The sequence below is a fragment of the Zeus faber genome, assembly GCF_960531495.2.
Source record: "Zeus faber genome assembly, chromosome: 20".
Classification (NCBI taxonomy): Eukaryota; Metazoa; Chordata; class Actinopteri; order Zeiformes; family Zeidae; genus Zeus; species Zeus faber.
The window spans coordinates 3,860,660-3,876,517 of NC_137207.1; the positions used below are offsets into that span (position 1 = coordinate 3,860,660).

The window sequence follows — 15,858 nt, forward strand, 5'->3', positions numbered from 1 at the left end:
ATTCCCTTTTATTTCGATTTATTTTTTATTGTATTTTATTCTATATATTTTTTATCATATTCTATAAGTATTCCACTTACTGTATTACGTTTTAGGAGTCAGTTAGTCGGTCTATTAGAAAGGAATTTTCTACTTTTTATTTTTATTTTATTTTTGTACTTTTTCCTAGGACTTATTGTGTGCTATCACCGGGTGCGTTGCATTACATTTCACTGCATATATGTATGGAAGTATGTATATGTATGTGACAAATAAAAAATCTTGAATCTTGAAATAAATTCTTTAAAAATCAGACAATGAGATTTTCTGGATTTTTTTTTTCTCATTTTGTCTCTCATAGTTGAGTTTTACCAATGATGAAAATAACAGGCCTCTCTAATCTTTTTAAGTGGGAGAACATGCACAATTGGTGGCTGACTAAATACTTTTTTGCCCCACTGTAAATCCTACGTGACCAGAACCAAAAAAAAACAAGAACCATCCCGTGGCCATGCTTTTATGACTTTGAAACCAAATATTTGTACAACCAAATTGAAACAAATTTTATATACTTGGTGATTTTTATTAAAAGTAAAAGATTTTATGGAATTATAGCGAGATTTCTTGAAAAACTACAGTATTAGATGTTCATTATGGTAAGGATAAAAGCTGTTTTTTTTCCAGTTGATCTAAGTAGCGGCATAATAAGCAGGATAATGTAAGGCCAGTTGGGTGCTAATCATAAAGCTAACGATTAAGAACTAACTCGTTTGCAGTACTGACCAGCTGGCTGCACATTATTCCTTAGATGGCCAGCGAGGAAATGCGATACCAAACGATACCTTTTTGACAGGTAGCTGTACAATGGAGTTCTGAGCTACTTAAGATACCACAAACATACCACTGAAATTCAGGACAAGATTCAGGAGAGGATATTTGCTTTTCCCCTGGACAGCAAGTATCCTTGCTTTCTCCTCGGCCGGCACTCCTAAAAAATAAAAACCCAGTCACAATCTAGAGCTGAACGATTAATCGAGTTCAAACCGCAACATCGCAACTCAATAGAACGCAATTTTTAAATCACAAAGGCTGCGATTTAATAAAAAAAAAAAAAGGGTTGTTTTTTTTAAATGTTACACAATCTCACCAATAGGGCCGTCTCGGCTCTTCCATATTTTTCGAAAGTTAATGTGGCAGGCCAAGGGGGCAAGGTCAAGCTGCTGCTGCAGGAGCCGCTCAGCTGAAGCGGATCGGGCGGAGGAGGGCTCTACCGAGCGGGCCGGACACGTCACAGGGCTAGCGCATCTAAGCACTGATCGATTTAATAATTTGCCTGTGAGCATAGAAGTTGTCCTTTTGGCCCACGAGCCACCTTTTTGTTTAAACTAGAAATAAAACACACCAACCGGCGCTGTTTTGCCTCCGCCTGCATCCTCTTCCTTATTGCCTGGCCCTGGGCCGGAACACACCTCCACAGTTAATTTTCAGATTCTAACAATTACAAGGCTTTTAGTTAAAAATCAGTCAGTCAATATTCTACCGTGATTGAAACTTTTTCTTTTTATAATTCAATAGTTGAATAAAGATATGTTTATTCATATCAATTAATCTAATTTCATCATCAACACAACACATCAACACGTGGGCCTGGCCTAAAGGAAAGAGCAGTTTATATGTTACTGTATCCAATGTTGTGTTGGTCATACTATAGAAAGATTTATTGTTTGTGTTATATAATACAGAAGAAAATGAACTTCAAAAAAGTCCCATACTAAACCGTAATCGCAGTATTGGTCAAAAAAATAAATAAAAATTCCAATTAGATTATTTTCCCTAATCATTCAGCCCTATCTCAAACCACCTGTAACTCGCCCCGCTAATCGCGCAAGGGTGGAGTTTCATCACAGTCACTGGAAATGAAAGGAAACCGGAAACCCGGTCTGATGCACTTGTCAACTGCATCAATTAAATTACAGCCTCGCTCAGATTCTGTCAAAAGACAAGTGTAAATAATTCAAAAGCAATTTCCCTCCCCTCTCTGGTATGAAAATCTTCCTCTGCACGCCGTGCCTGACACTTTTATGCCAGAGTCAATTTTACCGGCTGTAATTAGGGGATGGGGAATACTGCGGTTTTCTGCTTTCAAGAGCTGTGGAGAGATTGTGATGGAGCCTCAAAAAAACAGCAGACTCTTGTTTTTCTTTCGAAGCCGTAATGTGTCAATTCAGGCAAATCCATCACCAATGGCCTTCTGGACCCACTGCGGTTCAGACAGGTCTGTAGATGATGCGGTCAACATGGGACCTCCAATTAGTCTTCCATCCCGTGCACTATTTATTCATGGCAAGCCATTTTAACATTTAATCCATAAGACGAACTAGTCACTAGTTACTAGTAGTTATATTTTACTTACCAGATGCTATTCCAACAGTTACTAGTACAGATACTCCTCACTTAATGACCTACCTGTTTAACGACCGTTTGGACTTACAACCAGCTCTCTGACCAGTCTGTATTGTACGCTGTGTATAATACCGCGGCGGCACAGCATCAAGCATCTCATCGCGCATCACCCTTTATATACTATATACATTATATACACTATATATCCCATATACATCTCATCTCATTACCGTTCTGGCTCAGTCTCGTTCCAGCAGTCGCAATCACCACACCCCCTTACCGTGAAATAACACGGGTCCTCGATTATTGACCAATTCGCTTGTGCTAGGAACGGAACTCTGTCGTTAAGTGACCTGTAACTATTCTTATTTTATCAGTCAGATTGTATAAGGTGGTAGTACTTATTTAAAGGTAAGTAATTATCTATTCCAATTGTATTCATCATTATAAATTGAGTACTAGCACTCATATTGTCGTATTAGTAGTATTCATTCAGTGTTCAGTAATAGTATTAATAAGTGACTGGTGCTTTTTCTCATTGTTACCAGTAACAATTTCTTTTTACTCTGAACATTTTTAATAAAACTATCAGCAGGCTGTTCTGACTAGAAATTGCTCATGTCAGGTAATAAATACATTGTTGAAATGGCTTGCCATACACTCTCCTGTTACAGTTCCTACGGTAGGACCCCGTTTGTAGACTTAAGCTTCAAAGCATTCAACCATCTCCTCAGCTGTTCTCTGAGACAAACTCTCCCAGCTGAGCCTGCCCGACACCGCCTGCAGATCGGAGCACCGACTTCTTGCCAGCATTTCCGTTTTCCGGTAATTGCCGGTTTTTGACCGGGAAAATCTGTTAAAGGCCGACATTTTTAAATGTCTCCGGTCTCTCCGCTGAAAATAATTCCCTCCAAGCACAATTTGAATTAGTGCTGGGTGGATAATTTTGATTAAAAAAGTGCGCAGATCTGTTCATTTCTGCGCTTGGCAAGTTGCAACGGTAAGCATCAGTTGGGACGATCTAAAGCTGATCTGAAAGCTTCACCTCTGACCAATCACGTTTGTCGATATAGAACTAAGCCTCGCCCCCTGCCTTGTGGACAGGTTGCACTTGTAAACGCAGTAGACACACACGGAGGGGAGAGAGAGCCGCAGGGTCTAGAACTCTGAAGAGAAGTAGAAAAATGACGTGTCATTGGGACACTTACATCCATAGTTTGCAGTTTTTTTGGATATTTAACTTCCAACCCAAAGCAGACATTATTTCATTGTGTAAAATATGTCGACGGGACGTCCCGACAAAGACGGACAACACAAAAAACTTTATTATTTATTGAGACCTACTTGCCATATATATATTTTTTTGGTTTGATCAAAACTGTATTTTAGTGAAATGTTTATTAAAGCGGCTGCACTTATAACTTATTGTTCACGAATGGAAATTACTTGATTTCAAGTAGTTACCTGATGGAACTGACAGGTTTTATTTTGAATATTCAATAAAAAATATTCTACATCTACATGCCTTGATGATGTCATTCTCTATATAACCTGCTTAACAATTGTTTTTAAGCTCAATTAACACAGATAATATTTGATCGGAATCTCTCCGGGAAATTGAAATCTTCCAGGACACTTTGACTGGCACCAATTTTTTCTAATGGAAATTCCGGTCATTGCATGTCCGTTAAGGCACGTGTCCTTTAAGCACGAGAAGCTGGGGAAGCCTCCAGCCTCCCTATTGCTCTTCTTGCTGTACACCAACGGCTGAACCTCCAGACACCAATCTGTCAAGCTCCTGAAGTTTGCAGACAACACCACCCATAGGAGGGAGGTTGACCACCCATGGCTTCCTGGTGCAGCCAGAACAACCTGGAGCTTTAAAAAACAATTGAGATGGTGGTGGACTTTTAGGAGAAGCCTAAATTGACTAAACACGCAGTTGTTCCCCTACCTAAGCCATTAGTTGACCAACAAAAGTTCACTGTACTATGGCAAAGGGATTTGCAATAGAATCATTTATCCAAAATGTGAGTGTTGTGGCAGTGGCTACAGCATGTAATGTTACTAGCTGAGTACTGCTTTTCCCTGAAGGTTGCTCTAGGTTCCAAGCAATTGAAAGTTCCAACGAGTTGAGAGGTGACTCATCACAGGACGAGACCACTCGTATTGCAGTATTATATATTGTTGTTTTTGTTTTTTTAATAGAACACCATAATTACCAAAGTGAAGCTTTTTCATAAGCTGTGGAATGTTTAATGGCAAAAACAAAAACAAAGTAAATAAAGGAGCTGGGCAAAAATTTTGCCCAGCAGAACAACATTCCTACATCCCCCTCCCTCATATTTTTAGGATCACCGCTGAAATAAAATGCTAAGTGGATGTGTTTTCATACAGAATACGATAACAAAAGATAAATATAGCTGCATGCAGCAATATTTATCTTATTAATCTTACAGCAATATTAATCAGTAACAAAAGCAACAGGACCCCGAATAACTTGGTACGACAGGCTCCCTGTCTTCGTCACCTATCTACCAAAGAGCTGGCATTGTGTTTTTGTTCTTTGCGGGAACACTGCTTATGACTTATGCTATGATTTATGTTATGGACTTCTGTAAGAGTTATTCCTGTCTCTAGACTTTCAAATAATATACTGTATATCAGATATATTTGTAATATTTAGCCTAGTGTAACAGAAGCATGAAGAACTATGGCTCCCATGACTGCACAGACGGTGAAGACCTTCACAGAACTCGCCATATTGTCTAGAGTAAGACATTAACACATGACGGGCTTTCTTTCTGGCTGTGCCAATACCTGGCCTCTGTGACGACGTAGCTCCGGCTGCGCCACGATCCTCTGACACGCCGAGCTCCCTTCCTTTTCCCCCACAAGAAAAGGTCCACCAGCTCTTTCCAACTCCACATCTCCCCTCTGTATAGATTGCCGTTTGGTCCGAGCAAAGCGCTCCTTTTGAAGTGGTTCGTCTTTCTCAAAACGTGCCGATCGGGCATGGATTGCAGGCGTCAAGGCCCCTAGGCAATGACATTTCTAATTTGCGACATTTCTAATGCAGTATTCCACCCTGGTGGGCTTGTTTTTTTTCCAGGGAATTTGCTCAAAGAGAGACCGGACGTGTGTAGAGTTGTTCTCGGGACCCGAGACCCGCTCAAACCTAAGAAGGCAATATAATCACATGATATGGTGCAGTGGTCAACTGGCCCTCTCGGGTGTTCAATGCCGGGTGGGGGTGTTAGCTTACCACACACAGTGTGTGCGTGGGTTCGTCAAACAAAAGCTGAATCGGGGGAATCAGAAAGTCAAGTGCCTCAAGTCTCGCAGCCCCATCTAACAAAGAGAGCTCAGTTTGGAGAGGCTTTGTCACTGAGAGGACAGGAAGCCTTTTCCTTTGAACAACACAAAAAATACAAATTTCATGTCCGCGGGAAACATAGTGACAGCAATCCCCATTTCAACCCCCCGTCAATATCTACGTAATTTAAAGACGTAATTTAAAGGTTAGCTCTGACTTTCATAAGGCACAGGCACGCATCGGGACACCGCACTGGGATTTTTTGTTTCATTCAATTAACGTCAGCAAATACAATTTATTGAATATATACATATACGATAAGAATATTATTTTGTATTGTTTTTTAATGTTTATTTTTTTATTACCACCGAGTGTATGTGGGCTGGTCCCCATCGAGAACGATGGGACCCGACCGGGCTGGACTGTCCTCACTGCAGCGGGGACGAGGGACAGTGCACTTGCGTCTGGACCACCCACCGTGCACTTACATCAAGGGAGGTTCCTTTTGTGCCAGTTAGTTCCTGCCCTGTAGTAGGGTTAGGGTAGAAAAGTCCCTTAAAACAGCGTTCTAAGAAATATGATCGTTCCTAGTTCCTGCAGTGCAGACAAAGAAAAGGGAAGGTTCAAAGGTTTGACTCTTTTTTTGAGATTCGGTTCTTGATGAGTCACTCAGTAAAATGAGTCACTTTTTTTTTTTCCCGACTCTTTCTTTGTTTAATTAAATTGGCTTAATGCGTGTGAGCGAGGGGGCCTTCCAGGGAAGGATGAACATGAGTTAATTATTTTTGTATTGTTATTATAATGTTTGTGAATTGAAGATTAATTCGCTGTCGGAGTGGCTCCCATCACTTCAAAGATTTATTCACTAAGAACGAATGGTTTGTGAGTCATGCATCGCTAGGCTATAAAAATAAGCACAGTAAAGTAAACAGTAAAGATTTCTGATGTTTTTAGTGGTTAATGGGATAGTGCTGTGGCAGAATAAATGGTGGGAAACACTGCTGTAGATGTATGTATGTGGCTAGAAATAGAAGCCAAAGTGTACCGACGTTTGACTGAGTGTCATTTCCCTGCCTACCTACAGTACAACTGAAGAATGCTTTACACGTTTGTAGGTTATTATTAGCACTCATGGCATAAAGACTAGACTTTCCTTAAATTACCACCAAAACAATACACACAATTATTTTCCACAGACCCTCCGCAAGCTGTTAGCTTTGCGGGCCCAGCATGAAACCAATCGCCATGGTGCCCAGACAAATACTTTATTAGGGTGAGGGAACATTGTTTCTGGTAGCACCGGGGGAGAGGGCCTCGTTAAAGAGCCGAGGAGATTTCAGAGCGGGCCAAGTGCTCAATCATTCTTCCTTGCTTGGGCCAAGGGTTTATTACGGTGTAAGTCTTTCCTCTCGCAAACACCGTTAACAAGGCATCTGTTAGCCATCAGAGCATTGATCAATTACTGTAAATCCAGTCTGGGCTGCCTGGGCTGTTCGATTTGGTTAACAACGGCAATCATTACAAAGTCCATCTGTAGTAATTGCCCAGTGATTCAACTCCGCAAGCAAAAATCCGAGCAGATGAAATGCCAGAGCCCTGCTCTGTACATCTCTGCTTTCATCAGCTCACTCCCTACTCAAAATATTGTATGGGAATTATTGTTTCCCCCAATAAATTTCTTCAATTAAATTTTATTCAAACATATTCAATAGACTAGGGTTGCGTGGAAATCAATGTAAAAAAAGGATAGAAAAAATAAATTAAAGAAAATAATTCCTTGTACTAGGTACATTTGCTTGATTCCATTTCTAATGGGATGAGAAAGACGTCTTGAAACGTGTTGTTGTTTTTTTTGATAGATATGAAACAATTTGATCAATCAAATAAGTCAAATAAAAAAGGTCCCGGAAGACATTCTATTCGTAAATTATGGAAAACTGTTCAAAACATATCACAGAAAAAGTCTTCAGCTAAAGAACTCCATATGATTTATTTAGCAGTGTATTCATACTTGCTTAACTCCTTTTAATATCAGTGTTTCCCACAGGTCTGAAATATACTTGACGAATTACCGACTTTTTTCCAACATTCCAACACCAATTAAAAGTTTTCCAAGTTCCCGTGAATGCAGCATCGCTTCCGATACGAATTACAGTTTTCCAAGTTCCCGTGAACGCAGCATCAGTTCCTGCTTTGGAGTGCTGTCTAACCAGAGAGCTGTGTCCACATCTTCTAACATAATACCAGAGAACAAGTCCACTGGTTAATCGATCCGAATGCCGTTGTTCTCTCAGACGGATGAAAATAAAAAATAAAAAAAATACTAAAATGGATTGCCAAATACTTTGGCAGCCATAAATATACCCTCCCCCCAAGTATATGTGTGGGAAACACTGAATATAATAAAGTAGGTTTTATTCGGTTATTATGTAAAAAAAACAGACAAAGTTACCTTGATACCACACCTTTCCCACATATACTGTAGTAGATTCTCTTTTTAAAAGAATCAAAACAACAAAGCACAATTTCAGCGTACATGCGAGCAGTTTGAGTCGTGAATTTGAATATAATCTATTTGTGAATATTACGAGTAGTGAGTCGTCGCTACCTGTGCGGCATCGCAGCCGCTACGGTCTCGCTGCAGGTGGAGAGACGGGCGTCGGAAGCCACCGAGGTGGTAGAGGAAGAGGAGCAGGAGGAAGGGGTGGAGGCGGGGGCCCTTGGCAGCAGGGTGGAAGGCATGCAGAGCCATGTCTCCAAGTCAGAGAACTTGGAGTAGCTCAGCATCTCCAGAACACTACGATGAAAGGGGAGGGGGGGGCAGACTTCAGTTCACTACCCAGAAGGACAAATAATGATTTGACTTCTTTGAGCATTTTCAGTGATTTAAGCACAAGAAAAAACCTTTCTGACAGGAGCGTCAGCAGGAGTATAACAAGCCACAAGAAGACTGGACAACCACACACTGTGTCAGAATTTGTTGACACCGAAGTAATTACCTTGAATTTTTGCTTAATGCAGCTTTTACAATGTTAACAATCAAAAGGTCAATTAATGTATTAGCGGAATGCATTTACATTTACATTAAATTTGGCTGATTCTCCTGTATAAAGGTGATTTATGTTAGTGGCCTGCTCTCCCTGAGGATGTCATCCATGTGAAATACTGCACATGCCGAGCTCCTGACATCCCTGCGACAAAGTGACAATGTTATCTGGGCCAAACTATTACCTGTCCTCCCCAAGGCCCGGGATTTCATCCTTCTCCTCGGATGACTCAAAGACACACGATGTCCTGGAGCCTCGCAATGACAGAAGCATGTAGGGCTCATCAGAATCCACAGACATCTTCGGCCATAGCTGTGGAGAGCAGGGAGGCAGGATTTAGTGACACAAGTGTTCGGGGACACGAGTCAGTTGGGACACCAGTCTGTAGGGATACCAATTTTTGGGGACAACAGTCTGTGGGGACAATGGTCTGTCAGTCTGTGGGGACAACAGTCTGTATAGGACCACCAGTCTGTATAGGAACAGGAGTATGTAGGAAGTAGGAACACTCGTCTGAATGAACGCGTCTGTAGCAATACCAGTCTGACGGGACACCAATCTGTGGGGGCACCAGTCTACAGAGATTCCAATTTGTGGGGACAATCTGAAAAGACACCAGCCTGTGGGAGAAGCAGTCTGTGGGGACACCAGAGCGTAAGACCACCAGTGGGTATAGGAACACCAGTCGGGATAGGAACACCAAGATAATTGATTTTAACACTGATTTATCAAATTTCCTCAGTGTTGAGCAAAAATAACAAAATAAAAAAATACACTTTTGAATATCACTCAAAGATACACATTTCTCGATAGTGTCAGAAAACAGTGGCTGCTCATTCATACTGTATGTAGACAGGCAGACATGGGAATGTCGCCAAATTCAATTATCACTTTTTTTTAACAAATACCTCAATATCGATATTTTGTGGGATGACTCTCGGTGGCTTTATAATATATTTGCACATTACAATTATTAATATTATTAATGGGTTTAATAAAACGGCATTCAGAAAACAGCCCGCAAAGATACCACTCTACTATCACAATTATCAAAATGCCGGACGTCGTACATCGCGATATCAATGTCGTATCGGTATATTTCCGAGTAGACCTCGAGAAGTAGAACTCTAGACTTTATCGCCGTCCTTCAACAACTCCATCACAGCTGTAGCGTCACCTTTTCAGAGACTTCTAAGTAGTGTATGTCAAAGTTTTAAGTGGGGGGAATAAAAATTGCCTGGAGAGAGGTTACCGTCTATTATTGGTGGGAGTGGGATCGCTCGTCGTCTCGTAACTTAGCCGGGGTTTGTTTTTCTTCTTTTCCTCCCCCGGAACAAAAACATGTACTCCGTGTCTTCTCTCCCGGTTCCGCCGGTTCCACCGGTTCCCCCTGTTCCGCGTCTCTCTCTCTCTCTCTCGGGGAAAAGTCAGGGATCCGGGTTCATGTTTCAAGTTTTCCAAAGCGTGCGTGCCTTTTTTTGGGGGGGGGGGGCGACTCACCAGATAGAAAGTGTCGCAGTTCCGAATCGTGGGAGTGGCCCACTCATCGGTCGGGTCGGTGATTTTTAAAAGTTCACCTTAAAAGTGATGATGGTTTTTTGGGGTTTTTTTTGGGGGGGGGGGGGGGGGGGGATGCCACACATCTTCATTCTTCAAGTCAGGAATCAGGGGGAGGAAGTGTCCTCTGTGTGCGCTCGGATTTCAGAAGCTTTGCCTCCTCCTTTTTTACAGCCCTTCATCTGATGTGTTGAGAGAAACTGAGGAGATAATAACCCCCTCCAGGAAGGAAGGAAATGCTTATGTCTGCCCCTCCACCCAGAAATACATTATATATATAAATACAGTATATATATAAATACAGTATATATAAACACAGTGTATATATATATATATATATATATATATATATATGAACACACCACGCTGCAGCAGAGTGGTGTGTTGTACTATGAACCGTTATAAATGATGGAAACTGATATTTTAATAAGGCCAGAGTTGTCACGTTAAATAAATATCTAAAAAAAAAAAGTCGTGACTTTAAAATACTAATGTTTTTCTTTTCACTTTTTTTGACGACGCAAAGGAAATGAATGGTGCGTGTGTGCGTGCGTGTGTGTGTGTATGCGTGACGTTATATCGGTCAGATCGGTATGTTACGCTAAGGCGTTGAGTGTATTGATAGATGACATGCACCCCTCAACTTGAACGTCATCGTTGTTCATACAGGGTTTTTGGGGCATTTTGAGGTGTGAATCTACTGAGTTCATTTCATTTTTTCTTCTGTCACAATGTTCTGTTTTACACCGCTAGATGGCAGCATAGTGTCTTTGTTTTTTTCGACTTCAGTCTTTTCAAAGCAGTGGTTCGAAAACTTTTTTTTAGTAGCGTAAGATCTTTCTTCAGCTGAGTCTCGATGTGAATGCCTTCACTGGCATTGGGAGGAAAAAAATAATTTTAAAATAAATTATGCACTGTATGTGCGTCGTGTTTTTTGTAACATTATATATAACCAATATTTTGTAACACATTTCTTTACATTTTCGGAGTACCCCCTGCAGTACCCCTGTAGTACCCCTAGGAGTACGAGAACCCCCATTTGAGAAACACTGATTCAGCACAGCGCAATCTCGTTAAATTGAGAAATTTACTACTATGTTGCAGCTTCCTAATGTATTTTAAAAAGTCATTTTTTAACTTTATAATAAGACCTGGGTTGAAAAATAGGTACAAGGTATAACCTCTGAAATGACCAATTTGTGATAAAGGACAATTTGAAATTCGTTTCGTTGCACTCTAATCTGTAGCCCAAATTATTTCCATTCCATTCCATTCCACTCCAATATAAACACTGACATCCCATTAGTGACCGACAAACCCTGCTGAATCTGATATTCCCAAATATGATAAGATAAGATAAGATAAGATTAGATAAGATAAACCTTTATTAGTCCCACAACGGGGAAATTTACATCGTTCCAGCAGCAAAAAGGGGACAGCAGAAAATAAAGAGCATATCAAGTACACACTATAAACAATATAAAATATGTAGAAACATAAAAATGAAAAACAAAATCAACATAAATAGAAACCAGATAGTACTAAGTGTATTGCACATATCTTGACACATTGCACATCAGGGATTGCACTTTCTTTTTTTTCTTTTTTTTTTTTAATAAAAATAATTGCACTTCGATTTTTTCACAGTTGTGTGCGTGCGAGTGTGTGTGTGTGTGTGTGTGTGTGTGTGTGTGGTTGGTCTACTGGCTGCGCTGTTGGTTTTATACAGTCTGACAGGCTCAGAAAGGAAGGACCTGCGATTGTGCTCCTTCCCCATACTTTGTGTGAAGCAGCCTATCGCTGAAGGAGATCTCCAGTGACATCAGAGTCTCATGCATGGGTTGGGATTCATTCTCCATCATGGATGACAGCTTAGCCATCATCCTCCCACCACCTACACTGGGTCCAGGGGGCCCCCAGGACAGAGCTGGCCTTCTTGATCAGTTTAAGTCTCTTCCTGTCAGCTGTGGTGAGGCTGTTGTCCCAGCAGATCACTCCATAAAAGATGGCTGATGCCACCACGGTGTTGAAGAAGGTCCTCAGGAGAGCCCCCTGTACTCCAAAGGACCTAAGTCTTCTAAGCAGATAGAGTCTGCTCTGACCCTTCTTATAAAGTGCATGTATGTGATTAGTCCAGTCCAGTTTGTTGTTTAGGTGAACACCCAGGTACTTGTAAGGTTCCACAATGTCAATATCCATTCTCTGGATGTTAACCGGTGTCGGGGGGGAGTGTCTGCACCAGCTCTTTGGTTTTCCCCGCGTTGATCTGGAGGCGGTTCCGCTGGCACCAGTCCACAAAGTCCATGGTGAGTTCTCTGTACTTCCTGTCGTCCTCATCTTTGATGAGGCCAACAATTGCAGAGTCGTCAGAGATCTTCTGCAGGTGACAGCTGGTTGAGCTGTACATGAAGTCTGCAGTGTAGAGGGTGAGGAGGAAAGGTGCCAAGACCGTTCCTTGCGGGGCCACTGTGCTGCAGATGATCATGTCAGACTCGCAGTTCTTAGACCTCACGTGCTGTGGCTGGTCCGTGAGGTAGTCCAGGGTCCAGGAAGACAGATGATGGTCCACTCCTGTGTGCTGCAGCTTATCCCTCAGAAGCACAGGCTGAATGGTGTTGAAAGCACTTGAGAAATCACAGAACATGATCCTCACTGTGCTCTCAGACTTCTCCAGTTGAGAGAGGGCTTGATGTAGCAGGAAGATGAGGGCGTCGTCCACCCTGATGCCAGGCTGGTAGGCAAACTGGAGCTGGTCCATTGATGATCTCACCAGGGGGCGGAGATGCACAAGGACCAGCCTCTCTAGGGTCTTCATGAGGTGAATGATATGATATTCCCCCCATAGTCTAGCACGGATCATTTACAACCTGCAAGACTGTTTATTTTACTATAACCTACTTATCACATCCCAAGAAACTTAAATAATTTTACAAAAACCAAAGGAGCCCTGTGCAATTTCCTTTTAAATCCAAATACTGGATAGTTATGTTTTGAGGTTGAAATCCTTATGCTCTACTTATTGGCCCACTCATGAACTCTGTTAGAGCCTTGCTGAATTTTTTTCAACAAATACTATCTTTCTACTAATGTCATGACCAAATAGGTCCAACCCTGGGCTTGTGAGAAGTCTGGATCTCTGGACGATGTTTCTATCAATTCAAAAACTTGGAAGAAAAAACGCTGGAACCGAATTAAGTCTGATGCAAAAAAGTTCATTGTATATCTGAGTGTCAAGTACAGCAATAAACTTTGAGTGGGCTCCAGAAAACCGACTGATTAACCAAACCTTTTGGGCTTCCTTATATCCCGAGATGTACTATTCTCCAATTACATGCTCTGCCCCTTTCAGCGCCAGGAATCACTCATAGTCCTGTTCCCATTGTTTTTATTTTTATTTTTATTTTTTGGGGGGGGTGTCCAAATAACCAATTACAGCCTTTGTGGGGGTGAACCAGTCAGAGGTCACAGCCCTGAGGAACCACTCATAGTCCTGTTACCAGGGTTTTTTGTTTTGTTTTTATTATTTTTTTGGGGGGGGGGCGGGGGGGTTCAAACAGACAATCACAGCCTTTGTGGGGATGAACTAGTCACAGCCCTGTTACCAGGGGTTTTCTATTTTTTGGGGGCGAAGGTTACTTCTGTGGCTCTTAGTATTCTTATGGCATATATGGGTGTATGACCTTGGCCTCCTTCTCTTTGTCTCAACTCTATTTGGTCCATCTTTCTTTGGCCTATTTTTTTGTAGAAGACTTTAGTTATTTTTGTTATTTCATTTCTTCCCTTTTTTGTTTTAATACATACATTTTCAAAAGTTTTTTTGATACATTTTTGTAGAAGATTAAAGTTATTTTTGTTATTTCATTACTTCCCTTTTTTCGTTTCATCGCATACATTTTTAAAAGGTTTTATGATATGTATACCTTGAGTATTGGTGGTTTAGTATCACGTGTAATATGTTTATTTTCATGTGGGGTTACTTATTAACCACAACACTATCTTGCTATCATCTATGAAGAGGGACAGCCTAGCCCCTGCCCGACTTTTTTGAGATATAATTTTATATTATATTAATTAAGACAGAAGTGATTACAGAGCCTTGTGGGGTTCTATTTTCCACTTTCTGTCCATCGTTTCTGAATAATTTCCTCAGATTCTTACTTAAATTGTTATTCCTCTGAGAAAGTATTTTATCCAGTAAAGCATTCCTGCTATTTTATTTCTGCATCATGTAGCTGTATTTACAGTCACTCCTTAAACAGTGAATCGTATACTTTAAATCTCTTTTTTAACATCATATACAGCGACTGAATCCGTCATATACCCTCCGATCCTGAAGCCATTCTGATTATCTACAAAAAAAAAAATTCATCATGCTCTATAATATAGATATAGAATAGGTAATATTTCTTCATACTTCTAACTTTCGATTTTTCGTCACCTCCCAACACACTCAGTAACCCTATGTTTTCTAAATTTCTCAGTCCTCAATCACGGTCCTTCTTCCCCAACTTACTGAGTTATAAACTGCTTGGAACACTTTCACACACATATCGTATCAGCCTTCTCTCTCAAAAACTACATATTACACCTAATATATTTTCCCGGCATTCTGTAAACTCTTCCATGTATCTGTTTAATAGGTATATTGGGACCAATTGTCCCGCAAATGCTTCCTGTACAGTTATTTTTTGCTTCTTTTGTCACCCATCTACTAAAAGAGGTGTCGCTTGCAGAGCTACTTCTGTCAGACAACTAGACGCCGCTACACACTCCCACGCCCTTATAGGACGGCCTATTTTAGCAGTTAACTCAGCCTGTCGTACCTGCTTTGCTACCCGCTATGCTGCCTGCTGCACTCCCTCCACCTCCCCTGCATCCACCTGTTGGGCTCTACTCTTCTATCCAATGGGGGGGATTCGGGGATTCGGGGGAGCTCATCACTCATATATTTCTATCTCATTAAGCGTGTCTGTGATTTCTGTACACCTCGCCGGGAGTGATGAGCAGTAGAGACCAGACACCAAACTCAAACGATGCTAAAATAAATAAACTTAATTTCAAATTAAATCACAGAGTTGTTTGTCAGAACTGCCTTTAACTTTGGGTATTATGCCACATGGTATTGAGTTGGGTTTTTACACAGTTTCCGACATGGCTCATTTCTAAACCTAACTGGAAAATAACAATTCCTGTCACACTTTATCCATTGGGCACAAGCAAAATTTTCCAAACCATAGACAAAAAAAAAAAGAGGCGATTTCTGAAGAGACGATTTGAAGCCTCGAGATTGGGTTCATGCTCGCCACCATCTTGGTAGGTCTGCTAAATTCTGGCATCGTGCGGAGGTCTAGGGGTACTAGGTGGTGAGTGAAACCAGATATACCTTTCCTTAAAGCCTTTTTATCCTCTTTCTGGAACAACAAAATCAACAAAATCATAAGCAAAACATCCATTAGAGGAAACATACTCAGGTTGCTTTCACATATGCGGTGTTGAATCTGTTTGTATTGAATCTGAAAGTGATACGTTTGCTTTGCGAAAAGCGGGCTATGTAAA

General features: G+C 41.1%; 1 protein-coding gene across 1 annotated transcript in view; it reads right to left on the reverse strand.

Annotated features, from left to right (window-relative positions):
• Window positions 1–10,135, reverse strand: part of ankfn1a (ankyrin repeat and fibronectin type III domain containing 1a) — a gene marked incomplete at its 3' end in the record, with an annotated part of 183,083 nt that extends 172,948 nt beyond the window's left edge. Inside the window, exons 1-3 of the mRNA XM_080021908.1 lie at window positions 9,998–10,135; window positions 8,930–9,057; window positions 8,307–8,495 (exon numbers count right to left, since the gene is read on the reverse strand). Of these exons, the coding sequence (XP_079878034.1) occupies window positions 8,307–8,495; window positions 8,930–9,045 (305 nt within the window). The 5' untranslated portion in view covers window positions 9,046–9,057; window positions 9,998–10,135. The remainder of the gene's footprint in view (window positions 1–8,306; window positions 8,496–8,929; window positions 9,058–9,997) is intronic.
• Window positions 10,136–15,858: the final 5,723 nt, after the last annotated feature.